The sequence below is a fragment of the Lissotriton vulgaris genome, chromosome 6 (genome assembly GCF_964263255.1).
Source record: "Lissotriton vulgaris chromosome 6, aLisVul1.2, whole genome shotgun sequence".
Lineage (NCBI taxonomy): Eukaryota > Metazoa > Chordata > Amphibia > Caudata > Salamandridae > Lissotriton > Lissotriton vulgaris.
In genome coordinates this window covers 1580653395-1580667227 of record NC_141694.1, presented here as the reverse complement: position 1 = coordinate 1580667227, position 13833 = coordinate 1580653395, and the positions used below count along the sequence as shown (strand labels likewise).

The window sequence follows — 13833 nt, the reverse complement described above, 5'->3', positions numbered from 1 at the left end:
TTATAAGCCACTTTGCTCTTCGAATGTGCACTGGCTTATGTGAGATTGTGCGCCTTTCATTAGCAATTACTGTTAGAATGGCTATTTTCTCCAGTGATCTGATTCACTTAATAAAGGCAAGGTTCAGCAGATCATTCCCTTCTGTACCTCCCGTCTAGTGGATATTGTGAAATTAAAATCGAAGATATGCCTTCTGCATTTATCAGATTTTACTGCTAACTCCTCACTTCGCATAAAATGAAGGCTAAGTGGAAGGACGCCAGACAATTGAAACTCGCATTTTGGTGACCTCGTGGGATCGAGTGACAGTATGTGATGTGGCACACTGGTTAGAGGCGGCAGACCCAGAAGCAGAGGTCAACCCGGGACCAGGGTTCGATTCCCGACGCGGCAGGGTCTTGGGGCATGGCCAGCCGACTTGATAATTCTCGCCTCGGTGCCTACTCCAACCATGGGTCCCACTTAGCAACTCTGTGCAATAGCTTGCTTAATCTCTACTAACGGCGCTGGGGGATGCTTGTCTTCACCTTGGAGATACGCAGGAGGGACCATCTCACAGGGAAAGCCAGGATGGGTTCCCCAGCGGTATACAGCGCCGGGACCCCCCCTTGCTGGGACAGCTGTGTGCTTTACAAGTATACGACATTTAACATTTATGTGAAAGGCGCTTTGTATAAATTTAGTCGGTATGTTAAGGTGCAGCTATCAATTATGCAGCAGGTACAGTGACACCGGGACCAAAGTATGTGAGGGGCCCACTGGACCTATTTGCACTGATATTTAATTATTGTTGCCTTTCACTACTATGCTATAGGGTGGGGCCCAGTTTCCTGCTTGCATCAGGGGTCACAGTACCCTATATATTCCACTGTTGCTAAGGGGTTGTTAAATACTGCTTCATTAGTTGATTTGTTTGATTCAATTTGAATATAAAAATCTGCTGCCTGACCAGCTACTTATGTATATGCAATCTGCTGGCTTATACTTTATATAGTGCTAACATCCATGTTCCTTAAACAAACCTAGTCAGGTGATGCCGACCACGTGTCCATGGTTACACAATGCTGTATAATATTCCACTTTACCAAGGATCTAGTGGGTGACTTGATGTCTGACACTAGTGCTCAATTTGTAAAAAAGTGAGTGCTGCTGTTCAAAGCTCTGCTGAGGCCTGGAGCTGGTCCTATGAGAACAACCAAAGTGCAATAAAAATCCGACTACTTCTAAATTTGGTTTGGGATAAGCTACCAAAATGAGGCAACCTCTGTTGTAACATTTATAAAAAATCAAATTAAACGGTAAAATTGGACTTCAGATGAATGCATAAGAAAAATTATTTTAAAACTTTAGACTTTGCTTGTCTGAAACTCTAGTAGGCTAATCCTTAAGGAGACAAACACAGAGCAGAGTTAATGGCTAAGGCTTTTTGGCAGGAAGACCTGGATGAGAGGAATGTGATTCAATGTCTCTCAGAAGGGGTAGTTGGGGAGGCTTCAGGAACTTTGTCAGCTTCAAAGATACTGGGGGTGTGGTCTGTACAATCATAGTTAAGTGTCAAAGGACAACTGGGGAAGAGAGAGCTTTTGATTTCAGTATCCACTGTTGTCAGTCCAGCACTATCACAACGAGAGGGAAGCTATTCCCAGAACCGATTTGCTGTGAATGTAGGAATCTTTTTCCCATTGGTTAAGGAGTTGCCAGTAGTCACATTTACCTACTTGCAACTGAATTGTACAAAAAGGCCACCAAACTCCAGTATCTCTGCACACTTTCTGGACTAGTGGAAGAATAGTAGAGGACCAGACATGCTGTCCATGACCTGTGTTGAAGTCTGAGGGGCCGGACGTGCTCCCACTTGTGCCCAGGACTGAGAAGTAGACTCCATGTGTCAATTTGTTTTGTGGTTACAGGGACCCAACAAGATGCAAAAGGCCTTTTCTTTCAGTGACCAGCTGACCAGTAGTAACTGGACCTGGACTGGAAAGTACTCGTATCCTCCATTGCAGTGAGACCTGGCCCCTACGTGATGTCCATGAGGTCCTTGGAGCCTTAGGAGTAAGCAAGAGGAGGTGCTCCAGAAACACTAAAAAGTTGGGATTTTTGTACTTCTAAGACCAACTGAGCTTCAGTGGGATGTTGCAGAAAAGGCATTCTAATTGAAAGGACTTTGTTGGAAATAACTCCAGGCTTGCACAGGTGGAGGATTTTTTACTTCAAACAAGAGACAAACTCCAAGAGTAGAATCTTGTCTGGGTGAGGGTGGGAAAAGTATCCATGCTATGAGATGACTTTGGCGGGTGCAAAATTAGAAATTTCCCACTCTGAACATTTCCTGCCAAAAAGAAGGGCTTCAGTGAGTCCTCATTCTGCAGCTATCCATCTTCAACAGTTAGAACCTTCAAACTTGCCCCACAAGAGGATTTTGACATCCATAAACAAGACAAAATAAATTTGAAAAATTTCGAACGTAACAACACACTTAGCTATGCAGCCAATCCATTGCAGTTGATCTGAACTCATACCTAAATTCTGGTCAATCAGGAACAGTGACTTTCTTCATTTATTTACACACTACTTTATAGGTGTTTAACATACTTATTTGTGGTAATATTTACATTCAACATTCACTATGAATGTTCTTAACAAGGCAGGAATATGCTTTTCATAACATGGATACTTTTTGCACCCTCACCCAGACAAGATTGGAGTTTGTCTTTTGTTTGAAGTAAAAAATCGTCCACCTATGCAAGCCTGGAGTTAAATCTAACAAAGTCCTTTCAATTAGAATGCCTTTTCTGCAACATCCCACTGAAGCTCAGTTGGTCTTGGAAGTACACAAATCCCAACTTTTCAGTGTTTCTGGAGCACCTCTTCTTGCTTACTCCTAAGACTCCAAGGACCTCAAGGACATCACGTAGGGGCCAGGTCTCACTGCAATGGAGGCCACAAGTACTTTCCAGTCCAGGTCCAGTTACAACTGGTCAGCTGGTCACTCAAAGAAAAGGCTTTTTGAATCTAGTTGGGTCCTTGTAATCAGAGGAACAGTTCCTGTGTAAGGTTTGTAGAATTGTGGCATTTCTTCATATTTTCAACTGGTGATTTTAATTCAAAGGGAGTGTGCATGTGGTTGATTTTTTCACTGCTGACATTTAAAAAAAAAATAATGTGTGTGCAGGGTTCGACTTGGGCAGACAATAGGCTTGGCTCTAAAATAAAAGTGTCCCGCTATTTGCAAATTGGGTGGTAAAAAAGTGGCCCTCATTTGGAGAGCCCTACTTGGTCTTCTCCGGTATACCTCCCAAGTGTGTGGAACTCCGACACCAATGGCATGAACATTCTATCCAGTCAGTTAGCTACTGCTAAAGCTTATTAAGGAATTTGGCAATGGCAATTCATTGATAACATACTTAGTGCTCATGCAACCAGATGATGAATAGAAATGAAGTTTGGGGGCCTTGGACATGGTATGTGTGCAACAGCTTTGGTGGGTCAACCAGCAGTTGATTTACTACAAAACCGTCCCTAATACTGCCACAAAACTGGACAACACACTGGCCTGTCAAACTCGCTCATCAAACACTTCCAGATTGCCCTATAGACCAGTCCGACTGTGTCTGTGTGAGTCTGTGTGTGCATGTGTGTGTCTGTGTATGCTTTATGTGTGTGTTTGTGTGTGAAGCCAATGAAGTTGAGAGAGAGACTCAATACAGTTGTAAATAAATTGATTTGAGATATAGGAAAAGTGCATATGGTTATGTTTGGATGGAATTATGCCAATCAGACTTGGAATGTTCCTTCAGATGGATATTAATGTTTCTTGCAACACGTTTATACTCAATAAAAATGCATGTAGAGCATGTTCGGAATGAAAACTAGCTCTCTTAATTTTTTTATAGAGATAAAACGATGGAAGAAGTGAAAGGAATGTACAGATTTGCTATGAAACCCGCTAACTGATTGACAATATAAGACACTAAAAACCCTTTACAAGGATAAACTATGGACACGATTTAAAAGCCTAGTGTAGTAGGAATTATGTGATCATTGACACTGTAAGGTCAAAAATAATGTTGCGTTGCACAGCTACTTTGTAAATCTCGAGCATTTAATGGCTCGATTATGGAAAAAAAACATGGGAACCACAGAAAGTGATAGTGAATAATAACCCACAAAGTATCAGCAGAATTAAATACAATAACATATTGTTTACGTCAGCATATTTTCAATTCTCTTCTTGTTCACCCCGTTATAAAATCAATTGAAAGTGCAAATGTAATGCAGAGAATGCTAACAAATAAATTAACTGACTGGATAGTTCAAATTAGGAAAACAACATAATAAGATGGTGAGATACATAGATAAGTATTCATTTTTCGACACATTCGCAATAAACATGGACACAAACAAAATACATATGTTGACAAAAATCCCTCATCCTTTTCTCATAATGTCGAACATGTGGATCCTCAAAGGCTTCTATAATTGGGGGATTGTGGCGTGGATGCACGCACTAATGGCGAAGGCCCCTTGACACACAAATTGGCAGCATATGTGCCTAATTTGTTAGCTCTCTTTAAAAGGCTTCTCTGCTTCAAAGTATTAAACAAACAAAAAAGTACTTATGGTCAATCGTATTTGCTTCTGAAATGCCATATTCGAGCAATGTATGTCTTATCCTTCAGAAACCCCTTGTTTCAGCCGATCATCCGTATTTCCATGAACAGAGCACTCCAGAGTATTTACATTGGACAAACACACTGACTAATTATATATTCATGAGTCAATGATAATGAGGAAAGAAATAACGTAAAATGGCCTTGTAAAACTGATCTATTCACAAATGGGCTTTATCGGTGTGTCAAGAACGTGAATCTTTCCATAAGAAAATGCTGCACTGTCCGTCTTGCTTCTAGCATTAACTATTCAGTCAAACATTTATTTTCTCAAGGTTAAGTCATGTCGTGGGCTGAGTTACTATTGACAATAACCTCCCTACATGTGACTGCATATGAACAATGCTTGTGTAACCACACAGATAATCCCGAGTAGGAGTGTGCCTGGGTTGTTGTCACAGGAAGCAGGTGGAAGGCAAAGCAGAGTATGTTTAAGTCAACATCTAATCTCTAAAAGTCTAGCACTTAATACATGTTTAAAACATTGTGCTCTGCTGTTTAATGTGTATAAAGCACAAAATAGTGATACCCGACTTCAGTTTCAAGACATCGACTCTACACATAACTAGACAGTCACATCCGTTGAACACAAGCGCTCTACACATAAGTACATTAGACTTAAAAACGATGGACGTTGTCAAATTCACAGATTCATCTCATGTTTCTGCATCATGACCTTTAAACATGTCTCCGTTCAAATCTCTCTGACAAATCCACTATGCATTATCAATGCAACAACCATATCTAGGCTTCTAGCATCATGGTAAATATAGATGTGCTCGGCTGGGCTACATTTCAATGTGGTAAAACAACATTGACCGAACTTGATTTCTTCAATGGATAAAATCCTAGATCGTAGTCAGAAATTGGACTATAAGCTTAAATATTGACTTCCAAATTTACAAAGGAACCTGAGAATACAACAGACCTATTTCTAAAATTATTGATAACTCACTACAACTACAACCCTGGTCTACCTTAATTGAGATCATGCTGCACATTTTAAATCAGTCAAGCATTGCCACATTTCGATACATTTTAGCATTTTAGCATCTGCAAACAATGTAAGCCAAGCTGCTCTTAAGAAGCAATGGTTGATTTTTGTCAAACAATTTGAGCCAAGGTATCCTAAATGCACTTGTTGATTTTTATCAGTTGACTTAATGATCCTTGCTTTGAAAGAATTAATTCATGGGTGCATATACTGGGCTCTTTCTAGCATAAAAGTAAGCAATTCTTTACATTTTGTATATTTCCAAATGAGGGGATAAGCACCTACTACAATATATGTTCTAAAAAGTTCCCTATCTCTCAGGCTTACTTGCTTTCTATAAGTTTTGTGCACTCCGTGCACACATAGGTGCACATCTTATGGTCTTTGGTTTAGTCATTTTTTACGATAGAGATATTTACATCCATGCTGTTTGTTGGGAAACTTAAATATTGGAAACAGGGAGAGGTCTTTAGACCCGAAACTTAAATGTTTGCCATATAGCCTGAGGATTTACCAGGTGTACACTAGCTACAAAATTATCATCACATCCTTATAAGTTTACATTTATGTGAGGAACACCTCATCCACTGTTGTAAACAAGCGGATTTCACTGAAAAGCATGTGACACTACAGAAAATCTTGCTGCATAGTGCTTGGATGCTTAAAATCAGTGAAGCTTGCTTCTCTAATAAAATATTAAACTTTAAAAAATGAACAAAAGCACACTAACCTGTCCAATGGGTTCTCGAGTGGATGGTTTTCCTTTTCTGGCAGTGCTGGTGGCCAACGTCGTTGTGGTTTCCATGACAGATGTAGACATCTCAGATTGCATTGCTGTAGCTGTTGACTCTGTTGTCATTGGGGAAGGCACATCTCCAACAAGTCTCACGTTTCCTTCTATCACGATGTTGGCATCACTTTCAGCAGCCATGTTTAGAACTTTCAAGCCATTGTAATAAAGACCAGCAAGTTGGCCTTGGAATGGCTGACCTTTGTCCTTGCCTCCAATTTTTATAGTTGCTTGGCTATTGAAGATTGTTAACTGCCGTCCTGTAAAATAATATTATATACATGCAAAAATGTTCATTGTGAACTCTCTAAGCACAGATGATGCCTAACATATTTTCATGGAGTGAGTAATGAGAGCAATAAATTATAAGGAATACAAGTAGCTCATAATTCATTGCTTTTGAATGAGGTGCACATGAAATGCCAATTGACCAATACATATTTGTACTTTAAGAATAACAATAGCAAGTTTTGCCTATGTGCCAATCAAAGATATACCAAATCATTTTTAAAAATAAAATGGGGAATGCAGAGAACATCATTTCATGGGAAATAGATATGTAAATATATATGTGAATAGGTCTTGTTTGAATAGTGCTGCATAATAAGTACAGAATATTTCCCCTGTTTCACAAAGAAAATGTTGAAAATTTTGTAGAAGTAATATTAAAAATGTGTACATTTGTTAGCAACACAATGCTAAGTAACAGGTTTACTTCTAAAAATTAACACTGTTTAGTTGTTAAATTGAATGTATTCTCTCACAATATGCACTCAGATAAAAAGACATCATTTTTGTGCATCAATTAAGTCACATATATTGATTGGCACACAGCAAGACTATCAATTGAAAGAGAAGCTTTAAGATGTAAAGTGGCTTCCAAGATGGTACACATAATAATGGATAAATAATGGCACAATTCCATTAAACAGAGAAATCCTCAGCAAGAATTCTATTTTTATAAAATGGACTAGTCATTTCAGCAGACTGTTTTCTGCACATCAAAAGCATGCACACAACTTTAGACTCTCTTTTACTTAGTTTGTTCCAAAATCCCCATGGAAGATTGCAAACGTTAAAGGGACTCATTTTGATTGGCAATCCATATTGCCCACTATTTAAGATACCTAAAGTTTAAACCAAATTATTTCTGGACCATAATAAAACATGATAACTACAAATATTTAGTAAATAATTTAGATATTGGAACAGGAAATATAATCTATGAATGATTTATCATATTTAGTTAACGTATGCTTTGAGAACCTTCATAGATTGAGTTAGAAGATCATATTTAACAGTCCCTTTAACCTTAAGTTAACAGGGTAGAATTATTAAACCTCTGATGTTACTAAAAAGGTATATAAATTATTATACAACGTATACAAAAAAATCTATTTACAGTTTACTGTTTATATATTGTTTAATTTAGTTTTAATGAATATTTATTTTAGGTTTATTGGTGTTACAACGAAAAACTACTTGGTTATGTCAAATTATTTTTATTTAAAGTTTTAATCAATGTTTTTACCTTTGTCGAGTAGCCAATCATCAACTACTCGACCAAGTCGATATGGAATTCGTTGTCTAGCAATCGCCAGGCGTTCGTTATCATTGTTTCCTTTAAAGTTTAAAGAGACATTTCATTGGTTAAAATCTGTAAGGTCAAAGGTTAAAAGTTAATACTTAAATCTTGATCTATACAGTTGCCACACGATTTTTTTGAAAATTTGGAGTTTTAAAAAATGCTACCTTCAACAGTTCATGTTTCTGACTTTTCATTCAATCATTTATTTTATTTTAGCAAACAAAATTAATCTTATGTTAATTGAAAATTAGAAATCTGCCTTTGAACTAGGTTATTAAACTTATGTTAAATACAGACCCAAACAACAGATTTAAACATCATATAATGGCTTTGCAAAAATAATCATTGAGCTCAGGGTTTTTGATAAGTCTTATTATCTAGTTAAACAGGTTCAATTGAGACAGATTTAAGTTTTCAAAATACATTCAACCTCTTACTCCTGGTTGGACAGTGGCAGAAGAAGGAAGAGTGTGTTTCCTGTTCTGGAACACTTACAATATAGTTCATCCACCTAACATAAAACGGTATGTAACACATTTTTCATAAAACAGTTGCATGGACAGTATTTAAATTGCAGGAAGAACTGGATCCTACTAGGAAATGTCAGATCATGTCATCCATCTTTTTTTGTTACACCAAGGTATGTGTTTTGTGTATACATTTACTGATAAAGGATCAAGGCTTTGACAAAAGTTACATGTGCCAGTAGTAGACTACAGTTCTTATATAGTTTTTATGCTTATTATATTGCCATGTTTCCTTCTTACATACGAAATTCACCTTAGTATTTTAAGGAAACAAATTTGCACTTCAACATCTTAAGCATGTGTCCACTAGAAAATACACATAAACAAAGCATTCTATCACAAAGAATATGTTTCAATGAGATTTTGTAAATAGTATATGTAGCACAGTTTATTACTCACATATGTATGGCCATGCTGATTGTTGACCCGCAGAGCATTTATATTTAACCAGAGCAGTAATCACTTGATATCAGTTTGAAAGGAGACAACAGGGCAATGGAAACTGCTTGAAAGATTCTCATGTTTTAAGTTTAGAAATCGAGACTAGTAATGACAGTTTCCAACGGCCATCGATTTTGAATGCTGTTTCTGTTATGAGGTCTCTTGTAATCTCTTGCAAATGCCAAGGAAGATTTTACATTGACAGTTCAAGAGATGTGTCTTTGTTTTCCCCACATATAAAATCCAGAACACATTAATAGTGTTTCTACAATGCAGTTAATATTTAACTAAAGGTTCTGATTCCCAAACACAATTTAACCTGCACAAGAAAATTGCATTGATTTAAAAAATGCAATTGCTGCTCAGGTCGTTATTCAGAACATCATTTTATATGTCATAACTGTATTACACAGGCCGACATTTTAATGCACTCTCATAGCTATCTCACAAGGAAAATGTAGATAGGAAAACCTCAAATGGAGTAGGGGTTGTATCTCTCATTTGTACCCATTAACTATGCACTTTATTGCAGCACCTACTAAGAGAATGAATGTTTCCACTCTTAGCTGGAATCCTTTGTCTTTCTCTTGATAATACCTTTAATGTGTGTCCAGATAAATGCTCTACCTCAGACACATGAGTTAATTTCCAGTGACGTATTTTTACTGACATGCTCATGTCCCTTGCCTCATGAGGCACACACCCAGTATTTTGTTATGCAAATCAGGCTGGGTTAATATGCACTTACACAGTACTCACAGATCACATTAAGGAGGTGGGTCAAGTTTGTTTGATCCAATTTGACATGAACTGCATCTGACAACAATGGGCTAAGCAATGATGCAAACTACAGAGAGTAATTTTGCAGTGATTCATGAGCTCCTGCAAAATTACAAGACCATGCAGTTCATGAACAGTTCCCATAATGGCGGTTGTAATAGCCTGCTAGCAGCCAATCAGGATAATCCCAACACATAGCCCTATTCCGATTGATTGAAACGGTACCTGTCTTTTAATTATTCTGACTGGAAGTTAATCACAAACCACAGAAGTTGCCCACCAACTCCTGGACTATGATTGTGGTCCAACGTGACATAGCCAGCAGAAAACAAGCAGTATTGTGTGCATTGGAAAGACGTTCATCTATTTTATCTAGAAGACATGCATATTAAACTGCCATATTATTTGTAATCCCAACTTTGCTCACAGATGATATAAGTGTCTAATGTCACCTGAAATGTCACCCAATCCTGCCCATGCTGACTTCCGAGTTTCAGTGCTCCATCCATCATCTCCTTGTGTTTGCTTTGCTTTCCCTAAGTTGGCAGGGTATGCCCAGACGTGGGTCCCTTGCTCACTTTGCCACTGGATTCAAGCTAGCTTAGTTGATGAGGGGAGAAACCCCGAAACTGGTCCCAGGATGCTTGTTTCTGGTCTAGGGTAGACCTGGCTTGGCAGTTCGGGCTGGCTGTTACCATGAGGAACAGGGCCAAGAGCGATTTGCATATGGCTGGGTCAGAACTGGGATGGTGAAGTGAGCTAAAGAACGATGATGGATTAAACCCAGATCTGTGACTAGGGGTTAATGAAAAGTTTCAGCGCTCTGTTCATCATCTCCTTGTGTTTCCTTTGATAATATGTATTGCCAAACTCTTCCACTCCCCTCTTGCACCAAGTTAATTTGGAATTGGCGTTGTTCAAATATTGGCAACACAGAATGTCTTTAATTTCTGTTGCTTTAGCAAAACACATCTAGAGTAAGAAATAATATTCGACCATGAAGATGGCAGCGACTACTGATATTGAAGCAATTCAAGCGCCAATATATTGCCCCACCAATGATTCTCTATCCCAACTGGAGCTAGTAAACATTGATTTGGTGTCAGATGATGATTCTAAAACCATTTGAATTATAAGCTTTAAAAGGCTTTTGCATATTGTAGATTGCCTTACATGAACGAAGAGTGGTAGAGCATAACAAATGTTTTCTTTTATCACTCTTACTTACTGATCTACAGTTGACAGGTGAATGGAGAGATACTGAAGCCTTTTTTAAATAAACGCATGTCCTCTGTGAGAGCTCTACAGACATGTCCTACAGTAGGCTTTCACAGTTCATAAAAGATGTTCACTGAGATCTGCTATAAAGGTTACATATTAGTATATGCATTAGAACTATATTTAGTTGCATAAGCTAAGTCCTAGGATAGGTGAACTAACATCAATCCAATCTCTAAAACCAAAATCTTGACTTCAACTTAACCATGTCCCTATGCACTAATTATTAATCCCATTCTCACGCTAACACTTCATCTTGCCCAATTGCTAACACTAAGCTTTAACCTTACCCTAACTCTAGCCTTAACACCAAACCAAACCGTAATCAAAACTTAGTTGCAACTCTATGGCTACCCTAAGCCAAGGGTTAGCCTACACTGAACCCAAAACCTAGGTAAAACTCTAACTTGACTGTGAACCCTACACCTAAAAACCCTGTTACCTATCCTCTGACTTAATACATAATTCAAACCCAACCCTGATACCCATTGTAAACCTAAAACTACTCCCTACTTTGCTATAATCCTAAATCTAACAGTACTCCCTAATCTACCTCTCAGGCCTATGCTTACTATTGTACTAACCTTATTACTATAGTGGTATTCTCAGAATCTGGATTTTGAGGCAGGGGTAGAAACAAGTCTTTGATTTTGGCACAACTGTTTTGAGAAACAGACATTTAAGAACGTAGCTAAATTACCTGGTTTGAATCAATAAACTGTGGATTCAGGAGTTAGATTTAGGGAATCCTCTAACATCTAACACCAAAAGCCTTTTCGAGATACAGACTTGGCTATCATTCTGCTAGATTTAAACTTTCTCGAGAAAACATTTAAAAATCAATCAAAATGAGACTAATTTCTGTAGGACCATCTTCACTTGCCATTCAACCATTTTTTTTTTGCTTGATCTTTTTCAGATCTCTAGAAGACAGTATAAAAATAAATATTTGTTCACTGCTAATGCTGCAAAGTGGAGAAATGTAAAATTCTTACTAAGCATGGATCCTAATTGTAGTATTTAAGCATTTCTATGACACTCAGTTATAGTTGCATGCAATGTTTTCAATAGGTAAAGGTCAGTTAACACACTTCTGCAAGCAGGAATCTGACTACTGCTGGTTATTCCTAATCTGCAGTGGTATGCCTCTAAATAGATTGATCATATATCTCACTATAGTGGCAATATTTAGACTGTCCAATACAATAGTATTTAGCAGCAATACATTAATGAATGTCATTTTGTCAGTATTCTTTACACGTTCTTTAGTTTAAAATGCAAAAAGTATTTCTATTGAGTAACAGTAACAGTAATAGTTTCCTTAACTTTAAAATCCGTAGTTGAATATTGTTAATTTTGTTATTGTTTTTATTACTTTTTTTTCTTTGCTTGAACTTCTTGAGGATGTTTAAGATGTTTTTCCTGATGGTAGCAATGTTGTAAATGTGGAGCTCCGGCATTTTTTCTAGTGATTACCTTGCTACTAAGACGACAGTACCATAGTGAGCTGAGTTTCCATCTAGGGATGGATGCTTACATTTGTGAAATCACTCCCTCCAATCACGGTGAAAGCACAGTGGTAGCTTACCTCAGCACTGTCAGTTCACTTCCTCATAGTTTGCTAGTTGCTGCTTTTAAACTTTATGATGGAATCTGTTATTATGACATATCCATCTTCCTCACTATAGGATATTTCATTCTTGTAAACGGAAGTGGCATATACAAATTTCTTTTGCTTCATTTGAGAAATGATTAGTGTATTATTGTGTAGAGTGCTCAATGGTAACTTGGCATTCAGCAATGAAAAGGTGCTTGGCAACATTATCTGTGTCTTCTGTCCTTTTGGAATAGTGGCTCTGAAAATCTAGTCAATTATAGATCCCTCAGCCAAAATCACCCCTTAATTCAGTACTAGGATTTCTCACCTTGCCTAGTTGGAGTCTTAAATTTACTTTGAACTGTCTATTTGAGAGAGCAAAGTTCTGACTAGTCAGACTGTACTTTCAGATACGTTTGGGCCTGTTTCCTAAAAGCTGGAATTCCATCTCAAAATACCCCTGGGAAATCAGTGACCATCATTTCCTATTACCAAAAACAAACCACTTCTCTATGTAAGTTTTTAAAAACACTTTTAGGAAGCATCAAAAGTGAGTACTGCCATTTAGCCGGAGGGACCATAAACAAATTAGCACAATTTTTAAATGATACTCACACCTAGACATTTCTTTAACAAAACGTACATAATTTTTATCAGTCATTTTAGGAATCCTATGTCTTTTGTATTGTTTTCATCATGTTGGTTAGTGTATTGCAGAGGTCTTCAATCTGTAGGGCCTGACCCCCCAAGTGCACTTTAGAGTCCTGGGAAGGGGGCCGCGTATTCCCCATCCTCACTTGTGTCTAGTATCCAAAAAGTTTGCTTTCGTTTTGAAAAAAAGACAAACATCTTAGGTTGGCTAGTTTCGATTGTTAAAATGCTTCAGCTTAAGTTTCATTAATTGGGTCTAGTGCGCTGTGACAAGCTTTTGTGCCAGGGTTCCTACTTGCCTGAATGAAATGTAAATGTGTGCTATTAGTTAATTAGCAAGTGTAAAGCGTGCTTAGGAGTCTTTGAGTGAATCACTCCAAGTTTTGTGATGAAAAAGATTTGATTTTCTGGAATGGGAGTGCAAAGAGTTAACAACTGGGATGTGAAGGGCATGCTTTTAATCATAATTGTATTTGCACAGCCCTAAGGAGGTATTGAAGGGACAATAGTGTAA

General features: G+C 37.8%; 1 protein-coding gene across 17 annotated transcripts in view; it reads right to left on the bottom strand.

Moving 5' to 3' along the window:
• The window catches only part of NRXN1 (neurexin 1), a 1556457-nt gene that overhangs the window by 139225 nt on the left and 1403399 nt on the right, over positions 1 to 13833 (bottom strand). For 10 of the 17 annotated variants that reach the window (XM_086927741.1, XM_086927742.1, XM_086927744.1 and 7 more), the window contains 2 exons: positions 7989 to 8078; positions 6398 to 6717 (listed from right to left, as the gene is read on the bottom strand). In XM_086927741.1, the coding sequence (XP_086783867.1) occupies positions 6398 to 6717; positions 7989 to 8078 (410 nt within the window). The remainder of the gene's footprint in view (positions 1 to 6397; positions 6718 to 7988; positions 8079 to 13833) is intronic. The other 7 variants (XM_086927749.1, XM_086927751.1, XM_086927753.1 and 4 more) reach the window with 1 other exon arrangement.